Source organism: Leptidea sinapis, chromosome 26, assembly GCF_905404315.1.
Source record: "Leptidea sinapis chromosome 26, ilLepSina1.1, whole genome shotgun sequence".
Lineage (NCBI taxonomy): Eukaryota > Metazoa > Arthropoda > Insecta > Lepidoptera > Pieridae > Leptidea > Leptidea sinapis.
The window spans coordinates 10,875,532-10,902,073 of NC_066290.1; the positions used below are offsets into that span (position 1 = coordinate 10,875,532).

At 35.0% G+C, this 26,542-nt stretch overlaps 3 protein-coding genes across 10 annotated transcripts in view; 2 read left to right on the forward strand and 1 right to left on the reverse strand.

The window, feature by feature from the left end:
• Window positions 1-6,865, reverse strand: part of LOC126972427 (sodium/hydrogen exchanger 3) — a 76,307-nt gene extending 69,442 nt beyond the window's left edge. For 3 of the 5 annotated variants that reach the window (XM_050819156.1, XM_050819154.1, XM_050819157.1), the window contains exon 1: window positions 6,560-6,820. The gene's annotated coding sequence lies outside the window, so the exon portion shown is untranslated. Of the gene's footprint in view, window positions 1-6,559 lie in introns of all 5 variants that reach the window. The other 2 variants (XM_050819153.1, XM_050819152.1) reach the window with 2 other exon arrangements.
• Window positions 1-26,542, forward strand: part of LOC126972445 (chitooligosaccharidolytic beta-N-acetylglucosaminidase) — a 561,898-nt gene that overhangs the window by 392,729 nt on the left and 142,627 nt on the right. The gene's annotated exons all lie outside the window — the stretch shown is intronic.
• On the forward strand, window positions 6,873-26,363 carry LOC126972456 (uncharacterized). 3 transcript variants are annotated; one of them, XM_050819235.1, is made up of 10 exons: window positions 6,873-6,989; window positions 13,566-13,738; window positions 14,200-14,265; window positions 16,082-16,222; window positions 16,422-16,685; window positions 17,857-18,001; window positions 22,023-22,164; window positions 22,641-22,836; window positions 22,919-23,063; window positions 24,816-26,363. In XM_050819235.1, exons 2-10 carry the CDS (start codon window positions 13,647-13,649, stop codon window positions 25,167-25,169), a joined length of 1,545 nt encoding a protein of 514 aa, XP_050675192.1. In that variant the 5' UTR covers window positions 6,873-6,989; window positions 13,566-13,646; the 3' UTR covers window positions 25,170-26,363. The 3 variants fall into 3 exon arrangements, with proteins under 3 accessions (XP_050675192.1, XP_050675194.1, XP_050675193.1); XM_050819237.1 differs by lacking the exon at window positions 6,873-6,989 and adding an exon at window positions 7,006-7,105; XM_050819236.1 differs by lacking the exon at window positions 6,873-6,989 and adding an exon at window positions 8,169-8,324.

Here is a 26,542-nt window from a genome sequence, read left to right on the forward strand (position 1 = left end):
AAATCTCTATTTTATCTCAACATTTCAGGTTCCCCGCGTCCCGTCTTAGAAAGAAAAACTATTTTACATAAGAATATGCATGTAACGATAGTATTTTCTTGATAAAATTGTAAATAGAATATAATTAAATCAAAATAAAAGATTTAAGAAACTAATTTTGAAGTAAAACTTCTTGCAAGACTTCGGGGTAACTCAGATTTTTTTTCTGATGGAAGTAACACTTAGTACTTCCGTCAGATATAAAATCAGTTGAAACACTTTTTTAACCGTTTTAATATACTGTACTTAATGTTTTAAAATGACTTAAAAATTGTTTCAAATTGGTCAGTATTAATAATTTTGAAAATTTCGAAGTGTATTCCTTTATTTATTACTAGAAAACAGCAGCAGAAGTGAATTGTCGATTTGCATAAAATAAAAGAAACCTTGAATGCCTTGAATGTATGTCATATTGGAATAGAAAAGTCAAGGGTACGGAATAACGAACATCTGTTATTACCGCTGATATTTCACTTTGAATAGTTCACGTTAATAACGTTATTATGAAGAATCGTTATCGGCAATTTATCTATACAAAGGTAATCGACTCTTTGCCTCTTGGTTTCAGATAGAGATTAATATAGTGTAGCGAGACAGACTGGCTAACGTAACGCGTTACGTTACCGCGCCACATTTAGTAAAATATTATCTAAAAAGAAATGGAAAAATTAAAACAGTCCGAAATAGTTTATTTCCTTACCATTCCGTTTTGAAAATTATGAAACGATTGGATATGTTTGGAGGTGGAAATAGCCGAGAACGAATCTCAAAGTTTTGAGGTTTTTATATAAACGCTTTATATATAGAACTGCAATAGGATTAATAAACGCTATATTTAATATTATGTTTCAATGTAGGTGTTTCTATTGAAGATAAATACTTTATTTATTTATATATGTTTTATGTTATTTTAGCTGATACTCTCGACTAAGTCCGCGTACACTCGGGACTAAGCACGTAGTTAATAGCTTATAAAAATTGTTGTTTCATTAAACTTCAAACTTTGATGAAGATATTGCAATATTTTTTAAAGGGCCATATTTCTATGGATTAAAACCTAGAAGACTTACGGCCGTTTTCAATAACTCTATTTCAGTATCTCTACTTACGGATACATTGCTATCACCGTTTAATGACAAGATCTTATCTATCCATAGTTATGTCAAATATTATTAGTTATAGTCCAATGTTATATGTCGATAGGTTATTGAAGTGAAAGTAAGCGTAAAAGGATATATTTGTCTACCTCTAGTAAGTTAAGCTAAGTATAGATAGGTTATTCAAATCGGCCGTTAATTGAAATCTGTCCAGTAAATTTTTGGTGATGCGGGCACAAATGAAAACGAAGTTACCAAGTAACAAAGGGTGTATTTGATTTAAAGTAACATTCCTGCGGAAATCGAAATAATGTTACGTGTAATTCAAATCTAGTTAGGCACAATACCAGTAATAGAACAGTAGCGTTACTCAGCTGTCTCCTTGAAATTTATACCTACGTCTGGACGGAGCGCTAGGGTTGGTACAGAAAGATTGACGCGGACGACGCGACGCAGCCAATTTAAGACGACACTAAATGCTAGCGACTTAGAGCGATATGGGTTCACGGCTGCCGGCCCGCGATCTATGTAACAAAGCCAACAAAAATTCTTGCGTGGGTATCGTAATATTTTAACAGACGCAAACAGTTTATATGCTTACAATTATCATTATTGATTACTAATCTGAATAAATGTACCTACACAAAAATAGTACAAGCTATATAAATACCTTTTCCGAGAATAGTACTAAACAAATGCATCATGCCGAGAAAAAACTTGTTTAACTGCAATGAAAAGTGGTAGTTCAAAATAGCTCTGAAGTGTTAACTATAACCAACAGCAAACATTAGAAACCTACAAATAAGCCTTAAGGGTATGTGTTATATGATAAAATAGTGTTTATAGCTCCAAATGGTGTATTTTCACTATTAAACTTGTCTAAAAATGCCTTGTTTGCGTGTTTTCTGCTTACCCTTCGCCTTAACTCGGATAGTGATAGAAACCAGTCTCGGCGGCGTACGACGTGGCACTCAATAATTTAGTCTCCCCAAGATTGCTTAGCGGTCGTGTAAGTCGTGTGTTTGTGTGCGTGCGATTCGAGCGCTCTATTATGAAGTTTGAGTACTGTTCCATCACTGTATTGTGACTCAGGTGAGATCACGGCCGCTCGCTTGTACTTATATATCTATCCTGAATGTCAAGCCTTCTTGTGGTTACTATAAAAAAATAACTTTTCAGGTTGAAAAACTCTTTTAGCTTGTTATTTGCCGGTCTCTCGGCTTCAACCAAATCAGTTACAATATGGTTGTTTTATAAAAATAACAGCACCACACATATTCGTGTTGCAATCTCGGTACGTATTAACAACGTTATCGAGTTTATCTCGACGTAGATTGAAAATTACAGGCTATAACTAGTTCAATCTATCGAAGGAGACTCTTATTCTTAAAAGAATAACATAAAATGGCTTCAGCTTTTTACTTTTTTGTTCATATCACTAATATCTTACAATACAATTATCTAATAATAATAATATTGACAAACTTTATTAATTTTACACAAATTATCTTGCCCCAAACTAGGCTATGTCTGTATTACGGATGCAAAACAACGATATATTTAAGACTAGCTAGCCCGGAAAACGTTATTTTGCCATATTATAATCAAATGTTTGTGTTCGAAGGTTTTTTCTCCGACGTATTTTACAAATACAACTACTTTTGAGATTTATACAGGTCCATACATCCAGACTTCTAGACATTTATAATTTGAGTAGATACTTCTTTGGAAGGTAGTAAGTAGTCAAGATGTTGACCGGAAATATTATTTTCATTATCAACATGCAAAGTTTTATTAAATTACGTGCATAAGTTATTGTGCACTAAGCAATATAAGTTACTTAGATTTTCAAATATCCCACGGGAACTCTTTAATTTACAGGAATGAAAAGTATTTAAAACATTGACCGGCAATTTAAGGTATCAACATGGTAAATTTTACAATTTTGGTTTGTTTTTACATGGTTAATTTTGTAATTTAAATTAGATACATAAGTTGTTGTTTACTACGCTATATAAGCTACCATAGTTTTTATCTAACCCTCGGGAACTCTTTAATTTTCCTGGATGGAAAGTATCTAAGATGTTGACCGGCAATAATGGCATCAACACGCCAAATCTTATTAAATTATGTTCATAAGTTGTTGTGTAATACGCTATTTAACTAAGTAGAGGCTTTTAACTGCCCAATAGTTTCAGAGATTAGCCCGTACAAACAGACAAACCGACAGATTGGGCTGAATAATATCTCCAATAATGATGGGTGCATTGAAGAATTAAATATGGAGAAATACAAAACAAGCCACAAGAACCAGGCTTATGAGAACGTTGGTATCCTGTTCCCACAACTTGCAAGAGGTTGAAAAGAAACGTTAGCGCTCTGCAAATGTGGTGCTGGTGAAGGATGCTTGGAGTATCAGTTTGCACCAACTGCAACGTCTGGATACTTCAGGAACGCAGTATCAGGCAGCGTTTATCTGGCACATTGCAGTCCCGTCACGTCTTCTTTAGTCATGTAACTAGATGGAGCAGCCAGAGCATATTTACCAGTGGGAGGCTCCTTTGCACAGGCAGCCGGCTAGATTGTGGGTACCACAACGGCGCCCATTTCTGCCGTGAAACAGTAATGTGTAAACATCTCTGTGTTTCGTACAAAAATAGGTTTTGTTCGTAGACAAGTGAAAATTTGAGGTTGTATGTATTTTTCATTGTTGAATCATAATAAAATAAAAATAATTATCAAAAAAATCAAAAAAAAAATTACTGGTGGGTCACTCCTTTATAGGGATATCAAAAATAGATGTTGGACGATTCTCCGACCTACCCGCGATACACACACAAAATTCCATACAAATCAGTTTAGTCGTTTCGGAGGAGTTGGGAACAAACACCGCGATACGAGAAGTTTATATTATGATTAAAAATGTCAAGTTAGTTACATAAATTTGTTAGTATAAATGGAATGAAATAACACTACATCCTTTTTAAGTTTGAATATGGTAATATTCTAATTATTTGGAGAGTTTTTCACTGAATTGCGTGGCGTTGTATTCAATGCGCGGTCAAAACACAACTGAATGAAAACGCTTGAGTGCGACTATGAGTCTAGTTGGTAATTGTACGTATATCACACAAATAGATAAAGTGTAGACTAGAAAATAAATGCTCCAATAATTGCAGATAGTTATAGTTACATGTATATATATATTTTAATATTAAAAATTCATTATTTTCTCGCGCATTGTAGTGTCAAAAAATTAAGTTTAAAACGGCTATAGCCGATGGCACAGTATTTAATGTATATATATATATATTATATATATTTGCTACCCCGACAGACGTTCTTCTGTAGATAATAAAAAAAATACTGTTTAATACGAATTTGCCAATAATATTTCAAAACATCAAGAATTATTTCGTAAAAAATTCGCCCTGTTGTTATAATGAAATTGTTTCACAGCGGAACTGTCAAACCGTGCGTCACTAAATTCTCTCATAGAAAATATGTCCATACAAAACAAATATTGAAAATAAAAATAATTATGGGTCCCAAATCGAAATAAAAACTATCCTATATCTCAAGTTGGGCCAAATTGCACTCCATGAAGTAATCCCCATTAAAATCCATTCATTAGTTTAGGAGTCCATCCTAAATCACAGTCGATACCTAATTTAATATTTAGTTTTATGTACAATCGCGTTTGACCGAAACAATATCTATACAATAATTGTTTTCAAAGAAAAAAGAGCTAGAGTTTTTCTGTATAACTTCTGGATTAGGATTTATCCATACTGTCCCGGTAATAAAATCACTCTGTTTATATATTATTGTTATTATTGGCCGCAAACTTAACGCTTGGTGCTAATTGAAAGGTAATAAATTCCACGAGCTAGAGCATTCATACAATAAAACTGTTTCAAATCGATTTCTTTCAAGAGAAATAAAATGAAATATCAGTAAACTGTATAGTTTTAATCTGAATATTGCAAAATATGATGTTTTACTGTTGGACTATTACAAAAAACGACACAATTTGAATAACTAAAGATTTAAAAATAAAGTACGCTGTTAATTGAAATTATACGTCGATGAGACATATTACTAGAGACCAGATTATATGCTACTCAAAATGCCCAAAATATGCATGCAAATATGCAAGTAAAATAGATAAAATACGCACGAAAATCCATAAAAAGGGCCAAAATATGCATACAATTAAATAGGAAAAAATAAAAAAGTCATATTTTTAAATATTTTTATTTCATTTTATAAAGGCTTGTACTGACAATTGTATTTGTGAAAAAACTATTACAAGATATACGTAGTTAGGTAACAATGAAATTTCAGATTTACCTTTAAAAATATGTACTAATAAGTACTGTTCTAAATGTTCTGTAGACAAATTGTGTCTACGATCTCTTAGTAAATTTTTGTAAGCGGAAAAGTAGCGTTCTACGTCTACTGAGGTTACTGGGCAGAATTTAAATTTGGCTGCAATGTTTGGGTTTACTATGAAAAGCATCGAACGATAAGCGAGATAGAGCGTAAAAATGCATTATTATTATTTTTTTCTAAAATATGCAACTACCGCTGAAAAGGTACTAAATATGCAATATGCATTTGCATATAATCCGGTCTCTACATATTACCATACTTAATATATATATGTTATCCACAATTTTAGCTATTATCAACTAATTAATTAAAAAAGACAATTTGATAAGCTACGTTATTATAAAGGCATAAACGAGGCAATAAACATTTCATAAGTATTTTTCTTCCGTTTTTTGCTGGTTGTCTTTCAGAGCTATTGAGAACACTAAATTCGCAATGTTTTACTTTATCAAATTCATTATGAATATGTTCATTGTTGTAATAAATCATAATAAAAGGCTATAGACGTCAGTTTGTTTCAAGACTTTCAAGGTTAAAAATACCGCAGGACATCAGCTGTTTCAAATCCAATGCCAAATACATTTCTGTAGAAATATTTATGTGTAAATATCAATTATATATTATTAACATATTTGTTTATCTTTTTTTTAATTATTTATTTATTATTATACATATTTTCGTAACATACAATTATTTCATTTTTATTTATTTATGGAAAGTTGTAATAGCGGAAGCAGTGACACAACTAGACAATAATTTTACTTTGATTAAACGCATTATAGGTTTCAATGTGTTTATTTTTCATCTTATAATATATTAGTTATTTTTTTCATAAGTTATAAGTATTCAAAAATATTTCAATTTTAATTTGATGTATTAAAGTCTTGTTACATTTTACCGTGCAATTTCAAGTTATGTGAATATTTTTGTTTTGCGAATAGACTACCGAAGCAACATAGACATTTTGAGTGCCTCTAAATATTAGTCTATTGATTTTGACCGCCGCGCTTAGTTACGTAAGTACTTACCTTTATATTACGAACATAAAATAATTTACAATAAACGGGAATAACTCACGATCTATATTTTAATAAACGATCATATGTTTGATGGTAGTTATAACTGAAATATTTAGCATCACTAATGGTATTTAAACTCACAGATATAGTTTATAATTGTTCACTGGTTTGTACTGGTTTAATGTTGTTTTTTCTAGATTTGAATAGGTTTTTTGTGTTGTGGCGTTATTGATTTCGCGGATCGGACGCGGGAGGGCGCCGGGCGGCAGTTCGGGCCGCTACTGGGCGGGCGGGCGGTGTTCAGATGGTATTTCGTAATGCGACTGCGCGGAACGTGAACGCCGGTGGGAACGAATAAACACGTGAATAAATACGCACGTTGCTTATATGGCTACCAATTCGTTTCGAAATTTGACTCACCGATGTAATTACATTTTATGTAAGCGTCTGTTTTATTTTAATTGTATTGCTGCACATTACTGTTTAACAAGGCTTCCATATAAAGTGTACTGAACATTTCGATGGTCCTAGGTGAACTGTGGAAAAATTGTATAAGTAATAGTATTTATTTTTTTAATTTATATAATATATCAAGTTTTGAATGAGATTTGCTTATAAATGAATAATGTAGCAATTCTTGGATATTCACATTACACACTTCTTAGCATAAGTAGGTTAATGTATATGTAGCACGGGAATACTTCAAGCCGGCCCACATTCTAGCACTCTACAAAGCACAGGTCCGGCCACACATGGAGTATTGCTGTCATCTCTGGTCTGGCGCACCCCAGGATCTGCTCGATCCATTTGACCGCGTGCAACTCACAGCTACTCAAATTTAAATATACACATATATCTCAATCTACATATTACATCTGTTAATTATTCCTAAAGTTAATTGGATGTAGTATCACATTTTAAGGAATTAGTGTTTAAAGTTTAATAATAAATATTAGTGTATTCCATACAAGTGGGTTGGGCTACTAAGTCATGATGTCATTTAAAGAGTGACAGTAGGGCTGCCATTTTTTGTCAGTTCGTTAATATGAATCACGTGACCAGTTTTGTTTTCTTAACTCAATTTCGACATGATTGTGGTTTGTAACGTTTTTCTGGAATTACGTCCAATTATTGAGGTGAAACTTCTTTATCCGCGTTGGGCACTCTTTGGTTGGGGAATCTCTCTTGTAACTATATAATATATAGTTACGACACTTTATGATTTTTTTAAAGAATGTAAGGGACGAGACAAGCAGGACCTTCAGCTGATGGTAATTGGACGTAGTTATGCAGAAAGGACTCAAAACCACACTGGTCAAAATAGAGTTAGAGTTGTGTATGCCATCACTCCTGAAGGTCGAATCTGTCATCTAGTGTAAACTCTATTTTAAAAATGTACACGGAAACTGTTTTATTTTGTATATTTATATGGAAGATTATTTGGAGCAGACACTTAAAATGCCTATACTCAAAAGTGCCTTGTGTGCGGTTTGGCGTGTGTGGTTTGAGTCCTTTCTGCATAACTACGTCCAATTGATACGATATATATCGATGGGTGAAATCTCGTCACCGAACTGCTTATAGCAGTATATCTGTAACTATACAGCTGACGTATTGTGCAACATTAGTGCTGTGTATATCTTATAAGTGAAATTGAATGGATCTAGTGAATAGTTCAATGTGTTTATAATATGTACTGGGCATTGTTGAAATAGAGTTTTTGTTTGATTATTATTTTAATTGTTTAATTGTTGAATAATTATGCAGTACAACAGTGAGTGTTTACCTTAAATATACTAATATTTTAAGGTAAACAGAAAATTATTTTAAATCCACGTATCTTTCTTGGCGTTTGCAAATTTTATATTATTTAAAATTGTTTAAAATCTTTGTATTTATATTGGCGTTTGATAATTTTATATTGTTTATTTTCTAAATTTTTAACCTCTGCAACGAATAACGCATTTAGTATTTTACTTGGCTTGAACTTGTTGTTTCAATTTAATTGTATGTATATTTTGTCATGATCGTACGGCCCATAACATATTTGAATAATAAAAAACTATAAAAACATGGGTATAATTGTTGCTCGGAATGTCATTAGATGTGAAAATCAGATTGGTGTTGACAATTTTCATGCTAAAATTTCTAAATTTCACTTCTATCGCCAATATTTTATTAAGTTTTTCTTCAATCGCACGTACCTAAAGATTACACGCACACGAGATTTTTTTTGAGATTCTTCTGATTATTAATATAACTTAATTTCAGTTTAAGTTTGTGTGTAGGTACTAATATAATTACAGTAAATGCTGTAATGCTGCCTGCATCTTCTTGCATTTATACAATTAACTTATAGGAATTATCTACCCATTCCGTTTCTTGCATATATTTTGTAAAAACGTAAATTTTCAGTGAACTGCGAAATATTTTTATCACGAAATTTATCGTTATTTTAGATTCCTTTTAATTTATTATAAATTCAAAACACGTCTTATAAAACCTTTTTCAGTATGCAATAAAGTGCATTGCTAAGAATTGCTGTATGACAAGTTCAGGGCAAGCTATGAATAATTCACGTGGCTTTATAGAAATGACGTCCTTCAGTTCAGCCACGTGAGCTTCACGTAGACGTTGTGGGTAGATTATCGTGTAGTCAACTATAACTTCTACATTACACTAACATCCCAATGATGAGACTCTCGAAGCCGCTCCTGACGAGGGATCTGTCAGCTATTATAGTTCCGAATGTGATTGACATGACCGGACCCATGAGCGGAGAAACCAACATGGCTGCCACTATATTTGATGCATTATTTTCAATTAGTTATGTTTTTAACGTGATAACCCTCACTTCTGGGATTAATTAATAAAAACTGAAAACAACATTTTATGAAGTCACAACCTGAGAGTTGAACAAAGCATACAAGATTTTATGACGATACGTCACTCGAAGGGTTGGCTCAGTTGGAAAGAGCGCCCTCACGGAACGCGTGAGGTATTCTTTACACCGTATGAAATTATTTTGTTGAAGTGTGATAAAAAGGTAATAAAAAATGAAAATATTTACTTAGTTATGCTTCAAAATTTAATATTTCTATCTAATAATATTAGTCCACAGACTTACAATATAGCGTATAGACGAAAAAGCGTGTAAGAGAGAAGAAGTTCTATAATTGAGATACAGCAATATAGAAAAGGAAAGCGAATCTATTGTTACTGTAACCGATTTTGATTGACAAGTCCTAAACCCGCGCTTGGAATAAGCTCTTGGTATTACACATTTACAAATCAAAATTGGTTACGCGTTGTCGGGCTGTGAGGTTGCCTAGACGCCAGTATATTTTAAGCCTATGGTCATAATCCCCGTGGATCTTAAAATGTCTCACACCTTCAGTCATACACTTTAAAAATCATCACACACTATAAAAGTAACATTTGCCTAATGGCGGTTGACCGCTGACGTTATGCAGAGGTTACGTGCTCGTTACGTTTAAACACATACGTTCACAATTCGTTTTGGAAACCTCAACTACCTCGACAATGGTATTTATAATTATAAATATAGGATATCCATAATTGCAATTACAATATTGCCCGGCGGCCATCTTGGATGTCAGAAATGATATCAAATTGCAATGGCAATATTACATTATCCAAAATTAGTTTTCTGCCACCCCGAGAAACTTGGAAATTGTATAAAAATTGCAAAGCGGCCAACTTGTATTTGAAAAACAACCTCAAATTCGATCTCTGCCACCCAGAACACATTGGAAACAATCCACATCGTTCCAAATTTATTTTCCACAGCACTACAGCAGCCATCTTAGAATTCAAAGTACTCCATAATACAAATGTGATGAGTATCTTCACGCGCCATTTTGCTGTCAACTCTGAATTTTACTGAACCTAATATTTCCAAAGCAAGAGCTCTAAATCAAAATCGATGTTACAGGAGTAAACTGCAAAAATAAAAGAGACATTGAATCTCAGACACGGCCTAACACCATCACGACCTTAACCTCTGAAAAACTGTAAATAATCATTAAGCGTCAAAACATAACATAATTTAGAATTACTCCGCATTGGAAATCCATTCTTCAGCGATTACCTATACTCCTAAAGCCCTACCCTGTTACATAATGCTATTTCCTACACAATTAGCGGAAAATTAACACATTTCTAATCAAATTAGTGTCACCATAACAAATCCGCCATTGACAGATACTATCTTCAGGAAAATAATCACTCAGTCAGTTGATTATATCCTCTTTGTTACAATGCCGTCTGGTGTAATTTTTATCGTTTGTATTCCAACCAGCAGTTACGAATATGTTTTGAAATTCGGAAAACCGAGAGAATTAGTGAGCTTAGATTCTAATGTGAAACAGTATAGGCTGGAAGTTGAGTTGCGAAATAAGAAAGCTAAAAGTATTCCGATCCATTTAACTCAACCGTATTATAATGATATCGATCGAAGTTTGGATATAATTGACGAAAATGATGTCGTTGTTACTATGGAAAATGTGAGTTTTACAATAGTTATATGTGAACACGTATTCTGTAATATTGATTTAAAATAGTGGCAATGAGTTTCCTGGCAAACCTTCATGAAACAAAATAACTTTAATTACACAAATAAAACTGAAAACAAAATTTTATGAACGATACGGGACTCGAACCCGCGACCTCTCGCGTTCCGTGCAAGCGCTCTTTCCAACTGAGCCAATCGTTTGAGTGACGTATCGCTTATAATTTGGATTTCCGCAAAGTAACGCCTATTTCAATAAAAAATTAACCTGCTTAACCACAATATTTGCATATTAGGAAAGTGACTTGAGATGTCGCTCTTGCAAATCTATATAATTTGTTATGTTTTTAAAGTAAGAACCCTCACTTCTGGGATTAATTACACAAATAAAACTAAACGGTTGGCTCAGTTGGAAAGAGCGCTCGCACGGAACGAGAGAGTTTGCGGGTTCGACTCCCGCATCATCCATCAAATTTTGTATTCAGTTTTATTTGTGTAATGAATCCCAGAAGTGACGGTTATCACTTTAAAAACATAACATAACAAATTGTTTAAAATAACTTTTAGTTTTATTGTTCTTTGAACTTTTATTAATCGAAATCATGCTACATGTATAGAAATCGTCTGAATTTAGAAAAAGGCTTGATTTTATGAGAAGCTTATAAAAAATTAAAAGAAACATTGTTATGAAGCATGACTAACAGTTAGTTTTTGTTCTGAATACTGAATATACAACTATAATGCTTTTCTAAATGATTACATAAAGGTGAAACAATCGACAAGAAAGTGTGCCAAAAATGCAGGCAGAATTTCCGCGTTGGATAACTTGGCTGATCCAGTAGAATAAAAAGCTGCCAGCAGTTGATTTCCAGTAGCTCTGTTGAGGCGCGTACTTTTCACATTCTCCGCGCCTCTGGGTTCGCACAGGCCAAGTGTCTCGGCACCAAACGGTGCATAGATCTGAGACTCACAATGACCGACATATTGTTCTCATCGGTTATCATGTCACATGAGACTTTTGCTGTCTTAGAGAATCGAAACAGCATCCCCAGCTTCAACTAAAGTAGCTAAGTTATGAGAAGGAGCCAAAGTGTCGACTCAAGTCACATCCGACTAAAGCGCCCATCCCCGTGCCCAAGCCACCAGGGACATTCTATCACGACGTTTGCCATCGCGACCACGACAAGTACCATTTCTCTCTAAAAGACCTGGTATATTAAGAGCAGTAAATGCCCCACGGTTAACTTCATTAATCCTCGCGGGACGTCTGATACAGCCTGCCGATTTTAGGTAGGATAGCCCTTGACGTCCACAGGCATCTGGCTGCACGCCACATCGCCACTCATGTGTTTATTTAAGTATTTATCCTTCTTGATAAAATATTATGTGAAAAACCTACAAATTATTCCTTAGCGAATCATTTTCTTAACATGATGATAAGCCTCGTTTTTGTCTGCGTCCTTCTACTACACCTTAATTGACGCTTCTCGAAACCCTAGGGGTTGAGACCCACATACATATTTGACGAGGTCCCCTACCTGACCAATAAGCATTCAGTACTCTGCGCCCGTTCACCTCAGTACGTTCACTGAATTCCTTGCATTGTGCATATAAAGTTATTAGGACCTACGCGCCAATATAAACAGTCTAAATAATGGCACTTCCAATCATCGCAGTTTCAGGTGCATAGATTCCAATGTTCTTATCTAATCTAACTCACATGTACTACAGCTACTACTAATTATTTCAATTACAATATAATATCTAAACTGATGCAACAAAAATCCTCAAATGTCAAATAATAATAAGAATAGCCTTTATTAATCTATATATGTATATGTACAGTTACAATTCTTCTCTTTAATCTACTGTTTCTATTTGTTTATATAAATAAAAGTACGTATGTAATAATTTACTGTATTAGACACCGGTTTCTAGATTATCTTGATTTCCAGAGTAGGCCTCCCCAAGAGTTCTCCTCAAAGATCTATTTCTTGCTTTCCTCATCCAAGTCGCAGCACCTCCCACCTTTTGAATATCATCTTTTCCATTTCAGTTGTTTCATATGATATTTTATTTAAAAAAAATAATATCATATCAAACGTCAAATAATTTTGTTTAAGTCAAAAATAGTACAATAAGGAAAAACACAAGAGCTATTGAGTACAGTAGATGCATATATAAACAGATCTTTTTCTCAAATCTTAGATGTTCCGCGAATGGCGAAAGCTCTGGCTTCAACCGATTTCAAAGCTTTACAGAACGGCCCCGTCCTATGGAAGACTTCTCAAGTTTTCTAACTGATACAAAAGCCTCATTGCCTTCGTGAACATGATGGTCTTATTACGGTTGTGGAGCTAATAATGCTGAATGATTGTGCATTTTAAATTTCTGCGTAAATCTCCCTAGCGTAGCCGAGTCTGTAAGAGAAATTAACCGAAAAGACCACTAGCCATCAATGCTCAATTTTCGTGAGTCTCACAGATTTTGGAGGAGCTTTTGAAGAAGCTTGACGTAGACCAGGCTGCCTGGATTGGTGACAGAGCCGGTAATTACTATGAAGTTATGTTCCCCCTGGCCGCTGGAGACAAGTGTGAGACAATGCTGCACTGTCTAACACAACTTGGTATTGGAGTGCGCTGCAAATCTATAGTTAGGTGAGTTTTTAGTGTTGTAGGTATCAGAAAGAAAGATTAGGAGCCAGTGCCGGATTAACCACGTAGCAATTGCTACGGGCCCCGCGTAGAACGGGGCCCCGATGAGCGGTCTTAATGAAATTTATTAATACGTGGTACTAATAAATTTCATTAAGACCTATATCTATCTATACTTTATAAATAAATAACCCAATAGGGAAGTACCAGAAGTATAGAGTTGTTAATTTGTATAGTTTAATATAATAGCATTCCATGGGCCAAGACCTCAACAGAATTTGCTACGAGCACCGCGCTTGCCTGGCGTGGTACTGCTTGGAGCAATATTAGATAGATAAAAATGGCGCGTTTAAACGCTATATAAATCAATTGATAGGAATATAAAAACTGAGAGACTACTTTAGAATTAATTTTTGTATGTGCGTGTATATATTTTATACCTAAACTATACAAAACTATTACAGTGTTCTGCCCTGCAATGTCGTTCACTCGGCTCACGAAAACTTCATTGAAGATGACGAAGATATCATGTAAGTTAATTTGTATTTAATAATGTATTTTAGTCGGAGTAGTATAGAATGCAAAAGTGCGGACACTAATTATTATTAATAAGTTTGTGATTAAAATTTTCAATATTTATTATATATTATACAACATCTTACATCTCAAAGTGACGAGCGCAATTATTGCGATGCGACACAAAGTTCAATCAAGAATTCTAAGCGGCATTTCATTGTAACTGTAAACAAACTCGGGCAAACTAATGAAAGAAGGCACCCTGGCCCCAATTTATTTTCTAAAACAAATTCTCTAATTCCAAGTAATTTTTTTTTTCAATCGAGTTTTCCGAGAAATATTTTATTGTAAGTATAGGTTCTTTTATTATTTAACAAACTTATAAATATAATTGAAAACCAGAACTATCTGAACTAGCGGCAACGAACGGAACAATTCGAGCTTTTTTCGCTGAAAAATCGTTGATGATTTCGCTGAAACCAGTTCCCGGAGTAAACCACTTTCAATACTCAGGAGAGAAAGCTTTAATAGACGGTTTTGTCCCATTTTGCTTCTAAACCTGCTTTTTTTATAATTTTAAATTTGAATGAGTTAATTATATTTAATCTGACTAAGATTTTTTTCCAACATCTAAATTGTTAGGGCCCCTTTCTTGTAAAGGCCCCGGTTCCCCATCCTAAATCCGGCCCTGTCATAAGGTGAATGTCTGACTCATATAGTCATTTTTTGTCATAAAATCAAACTAAACATAAATAAGATAAGACCTTCTTTGTGGCCACTTCAATTGCTTTTTCTTATTAATTGTCTTTCAACGCACATTCCTGGAATACACTTCTATTTTGGTATAAAGTGAAGAGTGTAATAAGTAGGTTAGGATAATAGCATTGGTTGCGGCTTCGAGTGCGCATGTCATTAGTGAATCCAATCTACAATAAGTCTTATTAACAACATTAAAACAACGGTATACCTTAGATTAAGCTTAAGTCGCTAAGTAAGCTAAAAAGTCGGACCAACTCCACAGATAATGAACTTTACCGGCCTTTAAGTTAATCCCTTACCGGGCTGTACATGTATAGAAGGTACACATTTTTTTGATCAACAAATGCTTGATTTACCCCCGTGCCATTTCCACAGATGAGAAGACCGTGTCTGACGACTGACGCGACATATCCATGACACGCCATTAACGATAACTTATTTGAAGCAATTTACCTCAGTAACTAACGGACATACAAAGCAATTTTTCGTTCTAAGAATGGTCATTGCTTGTTCCAATGTATGTGGCACCATTGAAACAGCAACTCATAGTTAGACTGGTGACGCGGGCGAAGTCGCGGGTAACAGCTAGTATTTAATTGATGTATCATGAGCCGGAAGACGTCCACTGATAGACCGGCGATGCGGACCAAATCGCCGGTCCTTCATGTCATTGATGTGTCATCTTATGTTATGTTTTTAAAGTGATAACCCTCACTTCTAGGATTAATACACAAATAAAATTTGATAAACAAAATTTTATGAACGATGCGGGACTCGAACCCTCGACATATTGTTTAGATTTACAAGAGCGACATCTGAAGTCAATTTCCTAATATGCAAATATTGGGGTTGAGCAGGTTATCAACTGAAAAGTAGATCCTGTAGATGAAACCACAACCAGAGAGTTGAACAAAGCAAACAAGATTTTATAACGATACGTTACTCGAACGGTTGGCTCAGTTGGTTAGAGCACCGGCACGGAACGCCGGAGCTCGTGGGTTCGAGTCACGCATCGTTCATAAAATTTTGTTTTTCAAATTGTATTTGTGTCACCTTATTTTGAATCTTTAGGAGGAGAAATGAAAATGCAACGCGATGGCGACAGTTCGTGGAGTCGATCAGATCAAAGTTGACAGTGAAACAAGTGGTGGACGGAGTTCGGGGTGGGGGGGAGCTCTCGTTTGACTATCTCACACTTATCATCACCGCAGAGTAAGATGATACATTTTCAAATAGTTTGATTTTAATATTTACAAATATTTCGTGAAAATTTTCTGACAGGACAAAAGGCATTACATACAATATAGTACGAATCAACTATTTTCGCTTCTTCCAAATCTAACAAATAAATTCATACAGAACATAGGCGTATTGGTTTTGTGAATTGAAAATTATACCTTTTTTTTACCAGCTCTCTAGCAGCTTTGGGCCTGGTTGAAAATAATGCATCAAATATAGTGGCAGCCATGTTGGTTTCTCCGCTCATGGGTCCGGTCATGTCAATCACATTCGGAACTATAATAGCTGACAGATCCCTCGTCAGGAGCGGCTTCGAGAGTCTCATCATTGGGATGCTAGTGTCATTGCTGTTTGGATTCATCTTCGGACTTATCCTTGGAACCACTGAGATGCCATGGGGTTATGGGGACTGGCCGACAGAAGAAATGAAGGCTAGGTAATTAAATAGCTATTTTTATTTATCATTTTATTAAGTTATTGGACAAGTTTCCTGGCAAGGTGGTGAGTTGGTGTTAGTGTGTAGACTAGTAGGAAGATATCTGCTCGTCCATGATGCTCCGACCTTGCCTTTGCCCATCCATTTGCCCGCGTACAACGCAGAGCTGCTCGAATTGTCGGAAACCCAGTGCTCTGTTAAGATTAGATCACTTGTCGTTGCGTAGAGTCGGTTTTCAGCTTCATTGACAGCCAATACCTAAACAATTTGTTATGTTCTTAAAGTGATAACCCTCACTTCTAGGATTAATACACAAATAAAATTTGAAAACGAAATTTTATGAACGATGCGGTACTCGAACCCACGACCTCTCGTGTTCCGTGCGAGTGCGTATGGTCAGCTCAGTTGGGAGAGCAGTAACTGTTACTGAGTTAGCTCCATTTGGAGAAAATTATTGCTGTGCTATATTTTTTTAAAGCGTGGTGGCACAATACCTTGAACCGTTGACTCTCACCACGGAACCCCCGGTTCGATCCTCGCCCGCCACGTACTCAATGTGTTTTCAATTCATATGGTTTATAAGGTTCGTAACGCTCTTGTTATTCCTCTGAGGTGACAACAGAGTTTGTACTGAGGTGATCACTTACCATTAGGTGATCCATATATGTTGCCCTTCTCTTTCATAAAAAAGTAATGATAGTAATAGTAATTAAGTAGTATTTTTTTATTGGTTTCATTGTGCCCACGGCTTTATAATTCATTAGGTTTTTGTACACAAATAAAACTGAAAACTAAATTTTAGGAACGATGCGGGACTCGTGCCCGCGACATTTTGCGTTCCGTGCGAGCGGTCTGTCCAACTGAGCTAACCGTTCGAGTAACGTATCCTTTATAAAATCTTGTATGCTTCGCTTAACTCTCAGGTTGTGGTTTCATCTATAGGATCTACTTAGCTGCTCAACCCCAATATTTGCATTTTAGGAAATTGACTTGAGATGTAGCTACAGCAAATCTAAACAATTTTTTTATGTTTATAAATTAATAACCCTCACTTCTGGGATTAATTACACAAATAAAACAAATTGTTATGTTTTTTATACAATTGTGTGGTGGTAATTTGTTATCAATATCAATAAAGATTCTATTCTATAACTGAGAATTTAATTTGCAGAGGTAACGTGCGGTCTCTGTGGATGGGAGTCCTGTGGGCTTTGACTTCTGGCACTGGAGTGGCGTTGGCCCTGCTGCAGGGTAGTGCTGGTCCACTTATCGGCATTGCTATCTCCGCGTCACTTCTACCTCCGGTTGTTAACTGTGTATGTACCTCATAGCCTACACACATGGTCGGATTGGGTACGGCTGGACCATCGGACGGTTGGAAAGCCCTGCGCACTAATTAGAAATAAGATTAATACAAAAAATGATAAAACAAAATTAAAGTTATTCTTTTTAAACAATATCTATATTTTGGTTATAACTTTATGTCTTGAGTTGCCTTTCGTTGTCGAAGCCATGATTGGTGCGTAGCGTGTCGTGCTATCCGCAATTGAGTACTTAACTATCCGTTGTAAAGTTGAGTATTGTTTACTAATTAATATATCTAAACAGACAGACACTCATAAACTCAATACAGGCCGTGCGACTCACCCGTGCTACAATAAGTACTTTTTACTATCTTTATCGTTTTTAAAGTAACTACCTACTTATATTATTAAAATGTGTATTAATAAGTTAGGTAATAGTATTTTTCTAACATGCCAGACAAACCTCTGTGGTTTTGGCCTGTTATATATTAATAAATTGTAATTCTATTTTTCATCTATATATATAAAAATGAATTGCTGTTCGTTAGTCTCGCTAAAACTCGAGAACGGCTGGACCGATTTGGCTAATTTAGGTCTTGAATTAAAATGTAGCAGCATTTTAATTTAATTTAATTAAAACAACAAATTTGTTTTTCCTTTGATGTGTCCATCCATAATTTCTATGAGAGAATTTATTGACGCACGGTTTGACAGTTCTGCTGTGAAACAATTTCATTACGACAGCAGGGTGCATATTTTACGAAATTTTTGATGGTATGATATATTATTGACAAATTCAAATAAAAACATTATTTTATTTATTATATACACCAACGTCTGTCGGGTCAGCTAGTAATAAATAAAAATAAATTGGTCCAGTTTTATATTCGGTTCGGTCAATAACAAAATTATTATTATTATAATAATTTTGTACGATGGCCAATGTGACATACCATCGAATATTGTCCGCTACCGGACCGCGTCTGATGGTTCGGATTAAATCCGACCACAAAACCATTGTGTAAAATTTCAAGTTTGTAACTTTACTTCAGGCTCTGTTTTGATTATAAAAGGCAGTGAAACAATGTAAGAACTCATATACATTGATGTTTTGCTTTCAAATAGTCATTTTTTATTTCTCATGCGAAACATAAGGGACATCACAAGTTGCAGTGAACACAAACCTTGCCATAAATACTGATACAAAAAAAAATCTATTGCAAATAACATTTATTACTAATAAAATAAAATAAAATTTAATACAGCCCTTTAAACGTTGATGCCAGTTATCAATAGAAACACGCACTCTTTCCGTGGGAAAATTCTTCACTGCCAATCGTACGGATTGTTGTAGATCATGATGAGGATGAATCATACGGATTGGACTCTGGATTTTTATGGACTCCAAATTATCATGGCGTTTAGAGCAAGCCGTACTCTAACTGACCATAATTCATAATCCAGCGGATTAAGATCGGGACTAGACGACGGCCAGTCTTCAGCTCTGTTGATGTCCGAAACGTTTCTTTCCAACCAAAACTGCGTAGACCGAGCTTAATGACCCGGAGCCGAGCCTTGCTGGAAGGACCATTCTTGGTTATTAAACACGGTGTTGTTAAGGGGCTTCACTACCTTCTCAAAAATGGTATCTTGATACACTTATGCCGATGTTTTGATACCTTTTTCACAAAAGTATGGCCCAGTCACTCCTTCATAGCCCCACCAAACCATCACTGAAGTTGGATAGTGCCCACGTTGCACTCTATCGACTAATTTTGAAGCTTCCTTAGAGCTTTGAGCATAAATACGGTCATTTTGCTTGTCAAAATGTTGCTCAGTTGTAAAAAAAAATCTCATCCAAAAAATTTTCTGTGACCTTCCTTTGCGTACCGCTTTAGTAGTTGTTTCGATTTTACCACCCATTAGTTTTTTAGTTTAGTTAAGGTGTTAATACCTTTAATTTAGATATATAAATAGAAACACTTATTAATGTTTATCTTATTATTATTTTATTAAATTATGTATCTAGTTGGTAAGCCTTAATAAATAAATAAAAATACGCGGTATGGTTCTAGGTGCAATCTTCATCTCCGGAGATAAAATATTTTGCTTTCGGACAGGATTCCTTCGAATTCTTTCCCTTACTGCTTTGACCACCTTTTTCGTACGAACACTACGTAGACGGCCAGATCTTTTTCTGTCAAAAACAGAGTAGGTCTCATTGTACCTGTTGATAGCCCGGTACACAATCATTTTACTAATACCAAGCGTATGGAGAGTTTTAATAATTGCATTTGGCTCCATACCTACTTTGTGTACTAAATGCAATCACAGCGATTTGGTTCTCATTATCACCCCACTACAATGTATTGGCGCCAAAATGATAAAACTCAGTCAACAATCATATAAAACTGACAGATTCCAAATACAAATGTACCAAATATTTTGTTTATTTTTAATTGTAACAGTATTTATGGCCAGACTAAGTAGTTTATATTGTTATCTTCTGTTCGCTGTTCTCAAGGCTAAAGGTACGCAAATAGAATTTAAGCTTGTAATCATTTTAGAAGGTACAGGACCTTGGCACGTTTTGTCAGATGTCCTATTTATCTGGGAAATAGGACATCTGAATGTTACGTCAGTCCTGTGGTGAAATTAGGTAGGTAATGGTATTTAAACCTAACCGAAACGTACTTCATCTTTTCTTGAAGGTATTTATTTTATTTTACAACTTTAAAAAATTTACAGCCAGTTATGTATTGAATAATTATTAACATACCTAACTATAAAAACTATTAGAACATATTACTATATAAACTATTAAAAAACGGAAAGCTGACACGATTATTCCACACATATTAATATGAGTAAGTACCAAAGAAGCGCGTTCGCTTTCCTAAATGGATTGGAATGGAAGATAGACGCGCAATCAGTAAATTATACCTTGAAAACATCCAGATTATATTATTCTGGAAAAAATTAATATTATTCCACAACATAGCTCTTCGTATAGGTATTGAAGCTAGAAGTAAAACGTTTAGTACATACCTATGTTACCTTCAGCGTTAGGCGGTTACGACATAAGGGTTGTAGCTCTTACCCAGTCTGCTCATCCGATGTTGAAATGGGAGAGAGATTAGTTAGTTTGACTGGGCTATTTATGCACTTATTAATAATTTTAAAAATTAAGGGGTGATTGGGCGTGTCCGTTCGTCTTTTTACTCCAGCCCAACCGTCCTAGAAGTCTAGCAGTCTTTTCATATTGCTTCAAGTACCAGTAAGCGATGCTGGAAATAGGAAGATGGGCAAGCCCATTGTTCGGCGAAAATGCTGCACCCTATAAGCACGTGCTCTGGCATTTCTTCTGCCTCCATGCATCCTCTGAATAAAAGGTCACACCTATGGTAAACAGATACTTGTTTAAGTGACAGAGGCCGGTGATAACATTTTGCGTATTCTCTCCGCGTGTATTTGGATCAGGTCGCGGACAACGCTCCTTGATAACGCCGGAACAACATTACTTGCTTGCCTTTATCCTCTATTTCTCCAATCTGTTAGGTGAGCTTTTTCTGTGTTTTTGATTGGGGCAGAAGTTATGGGTAGCAGCAGTCCGTCTATTTTAGACACCTTCTGTTCTATCTTCATCTTCAGCATCATTGCCAAATGACCGGAGTTAAGGGAGTGACATATTAAATAAAAAAATCTAAATCTCCTGGGCACTCTTTTAAATTTAACTGTTTAAGCAACTTGCTGTCGTTTCCAATTGAGCATCTCGACAAAATTGAATGAATGCGTCACATTCAAATGGTAAGAATGATTTTCAATTTTCTGAATTGTGGTGTGTTGATGAAATTCAATTTACAATTCATACGCAACGCCCCGAAGTCCATCCAGTCAATTCCAGCAGTTCGCAGAGTTACACAAATAATCATTGTTATTTTTTTTTATTTTCCTACAGAAACTCTGAGAAAATTTGAGTGGGCCAAATAAAGAATTCAATCAATTATTTAAAAAAAGATTTAATTATTTGCAGGGTCTGTTTTGGGCGTTAGCTTGTATATGGCTGCTATATCCTGGGGTAAAAATACCACATCTGAAAGGCGAGAGCTATGCCGGCAACTCAACGTACGAACCTCTATACCACGATTACTTACCAATTGAATTCGCTGTTAATGGTTAGTGCCTAAATCTATGTTATTATCGCTTCTGATTGCAATACAGATTTTTATTCGTTCTTTAAATTAGTTATGCATTAAACGTTATAAAAAATGTGCTATTCATTTCTGACTTCTATTCTCACTATCTTTTACGAGCTCGATCATTCGTACTTTTGCAGATTAGATTTATTAGTCAGTTTTAAAAGTTCTGTTTAGTTTCGTATACCTACGCTGTGCACGCATACAATCTCGTTGCGTAGTCGCGTTATTAAAAAAAAAGTCCAGTAGTAAAAACACGCCTTTTTCTGAAATTATGTTGAAATAAACATGATGTTAATTCTTTTATTTGTTTTTTTTCCACTACTGATATTGGAAAACGTCGTGTGATACACGAGTGTGTACATCATTGGAAATTTGTGATGATATCCTCACCTTCATCTCGGGCTTGTTAAAGTTTCAACCCTTGTATCACATTGTACTATTTCAATTTTCAGGCATCGTCAGTTGTTGCCTCACTGTGGTCAATGTTATTTGCATTTTCATTACGGCGATACTATTCCTGAAGATAAAAGAAGTTGCAGCACCGTACACTTCAAGTCCAGACTTGAGACGATTCTGGGCCCGAGATATCAAAGTAGCCCGTGACGCTAACAAAGCAAACCTCAAAGCTGAAGACGATGAACGGACTGAGTGAGATAATGTGCCATTTAATATCAATAACGTAAAATTTCCCTTCATGATATCATTTATATTTTTTAATTTAATATTACAGGTTAATATTAGAAGATTTAAATCTAGCCACGGACAGCAATGAGGATATAAGAGAAAAATTAGAAGCGGCTGTACAAGAAGCACTCAATGATGAAACGTATCGAAAAGTAAAGAGAATGAGTTACCAGAGCCATAACGCTGATGCGGTAATACTCTTCGATGTCATAGACTATAGAAGATTTATATATTGTACATGTATATGTATCTGGTATCAGTGGGAGACTCCTTTGCATAGGATGCCGTCTAGATTATGGATACTACAACGGCGTCAATTTCTGCCGTGAAGCAGTGATGTGTAAGCATTATTGTGTTTGGGTCTGAAGGGTGCCATAGCTAGTGAAATTACTGGGTAAATGAGACTTGAAGTCGGTTTTCTTAAACGTAGTTTATTTTTTTTTAATATTTCTATCTTTACTAGACAGTGATGGGGTGTCTATATTGTACCTAAACTTTGTAATATACTTACACTTTAAATAGATGCTACACTTCAAATTATTGTTAGAGTTAAGATTACGTAATTAATTAATCTGTAAGTAGTGTATCTTTAAAAATAAATAAATAAAGGTAGAACAAAACCGTTCTTGATCGTACTTACGTAAATGTTAACTGGTTAGAATTTTTGTCTGTCTACAACATACAATTAAAACTTTTTGGTTTCCGTGCCTTGATTGCTTATTGGTAAATAGGTACCTACTGGCGTACAATACTCACATTGTAAGTAATAAAAATATTACTTTTGATTTGGTCAATCTCATACGAGATTCGATCGAAAACCTACTTGATCCATTCTATCCATGCTATGGTAACTTAGAACATTGATTTTTTCACTAAAACTAACGCCATCCTGTATGCCGATATAGAAACGGAGTTTGAAACTTAGACAGTTCAAATGTTTTAATAACAATATTTTATTTAATGCAAATGGCGTCTGCTTGAGAACAGCTACTGCTTACATATGCTTTTCGCATTTTAAAATATATAAACTCCTTGTTATGTGCTTGTTATTAACTGTCAGAATACTTTTAGTAATACTTGATTAAGTGTTATTTTAAATGTAGTAAATTATACAAGAAAATAGTAAATAGAAAAAACAATGCAATAAAGTATTTAGATAAATACACCTACACACTCATTCATGTAGTACTGTAAAACACAGTACACAGTCACACATAGGAAAAGTTGCACTATCCGGCATCCAGGCGCTAAAGGGTAAGAAAATTTAAAATGCCGAGTTGCCTATTCATGTCAGTCACTCTTATCTATGATTCTATCTAATCGAAGTTCTTTTATTTTACAACTCATCTCGGCCCATGCTCGATAGCAGACACGTATTAGCTCTCCACCAATGGCCTTACATAATTTATACGTCTAAATAGACTCTTGCTGTTAGAGCCCGACCGATAAAACAGGCCAGGAATATCAGTTTATGTGTGCGTGACAAGCTACGTCCTACACTCGGGATTTGTGTGACACTTTGTGTTAGTCCGTGCATGAATAGCTCAAAATAGACGTTCTAAAGTCAATTTTTTTCGACGTTTTCACAGCTGTCATAGTCTATCTAGACGTATAAATGATCTAAGCCAATGGCCTACTATGAGATGGCGTAAATTGCTCGTTCTTTATTCCATATTAATCAAATATTTAGCTCATTTTATATTTGTGATCGGGACATCCAATCCATACAAAAAGGTTGGTTAACGTAAAGAGCTGAATAACTCAATGGTCTGGATTTAGTTAACTTACCGACTAATTCATTTTTTGTAAACCGTTAACCTCTCAATGGCAAGCCGTTTGTACTTAGTTAGATTTTTGTCGACAATCCGATATAAAAACAGATCTCATCTCACACACGCACACAAAAACTCATCCCCTTACGTTTATTGTATCTTCTCTTTCAGGTCGCAAGATCTATAGGCCTTCAAGCACGAACACCGACATCAGTGAGATCCAGCGTTTCTGGAACTCTACCGCCCCAGAACATTCAAAAAGGTTCTAATATACACGACATAGCGACGCTGGACAAAATTTTAACATCACTACTCGGTCTGCAGAAGCGAAGATCATTTCGGTCACATTTGGGAACACCCCGAGCAAGCAGGATGCCAACACTAGATGAGTTGGCTCCGAACAGACGCTCGGAATCATGGCCAGAAGGGATCTATGAGGGTTCTATTGTTCGCAACGTTCTTCACAGCTTGAGAAACAGTAAACAGAACTCGGCTTCAGAAGAACACTTTTTGACTCCGAAATAAGTCGGAGTCTGTTTGGCAAAATAACCCATTAGTATTCTTACATTACTATTCTCATGCATATTTATTCTACAAGTAGAACATCATCGCGATCAATAGGCGACACAGGTGGAAACACGGAAGAAAAAGAAGGTTAATGATACCACTGATTGTGAATGGAGTGACCGCCCTCAGGCTATTAAATAATAAGTTTAATTGTACAATATTACTTTGTAAACGTATTTTTTCGATGGAAAAAAAAGCCCGCTGAGTTTGTTGCACCCGTTCTTCTCAGGTCTGAGGCATTAATTTTGGAATGGGTGGTAGTTTTTGACTTTCAATAAGTGTAGGACATCACTTTTTGAATAAAAATATTTGAATTTGAAATTTGATCACCACGGGATTTGCAGTGCATGTGAATGCGTACTGTGCAGTCAGGTTTAGCACCTCTGAGTTATTAAATCATAACAATAATAAAATAATTTTGTATTTTCTTTGACTATCGCGAGTGTAAAACATTTATTTAAATAAAATACTTTTTAAAGCTCAAAACTTTCGCGTGCTGTAATTTGCATTTTTACATTAGGTTTCTGAGTAGGTTACATTTTTATTATTTATTTATTTGCAGGATCAGGGGGGTTGCCAATAATTTTCTTTCAATCTGCCTTTTATTAAATTGTAAATTAATTTCAATGTAAAGGTTAATTATGTTGTGTTCATGTTATGGTTGTGTCAGTGACTTTTTGGTAAAAATGACACAGAAGTTTACGTCTCATATAGATTTGATATTAGCGAAGCTACGAACAAAGAGAACCGATTGAAGATTGGTTCATAGATACAATGTCGACAACCCTACGCGTCTCGCTCTATAGGATTTAAATCTGCCGAAATCAACGCTAGTATGTTAGATGTTCTACTTAAACAGGGGCGCGCTTCGACTACTTTTCCATTTTACTGTAACAAAAACATTTCTGGGTTTCTTGCTCCCATTCTTATCAGGTCTGAGGCAGTCTCTTTTGAATGGGTGGTATTTTATGACGTTCAATAAGTGATTTTGAATCCTATTTTGAATAAAATTTTTGAATTTGAATTTATCAATCTGTTGTCATCTTTAAATATTATAATTTTAAGCAACTGTTTAATAATCTAATAGGTACCTACACTGTGTTTATTATCATGATAAGCATTTTTCTATCAGTCCACGTCATCGAAAACAATTTTTTTTATTAGATAGTAATATTTATTCAATTGTTTTTTCAACTTTACCGTAATAGATGCTCTTTAGCAATTATATACAAAACTCAACCAAATACTGAATTTTTGGTTGAGTTTTGTATATTGCAAGCCATAATGATTATATTATAATTATTATGAATTAGTTCAATTTAAAAAAAAAA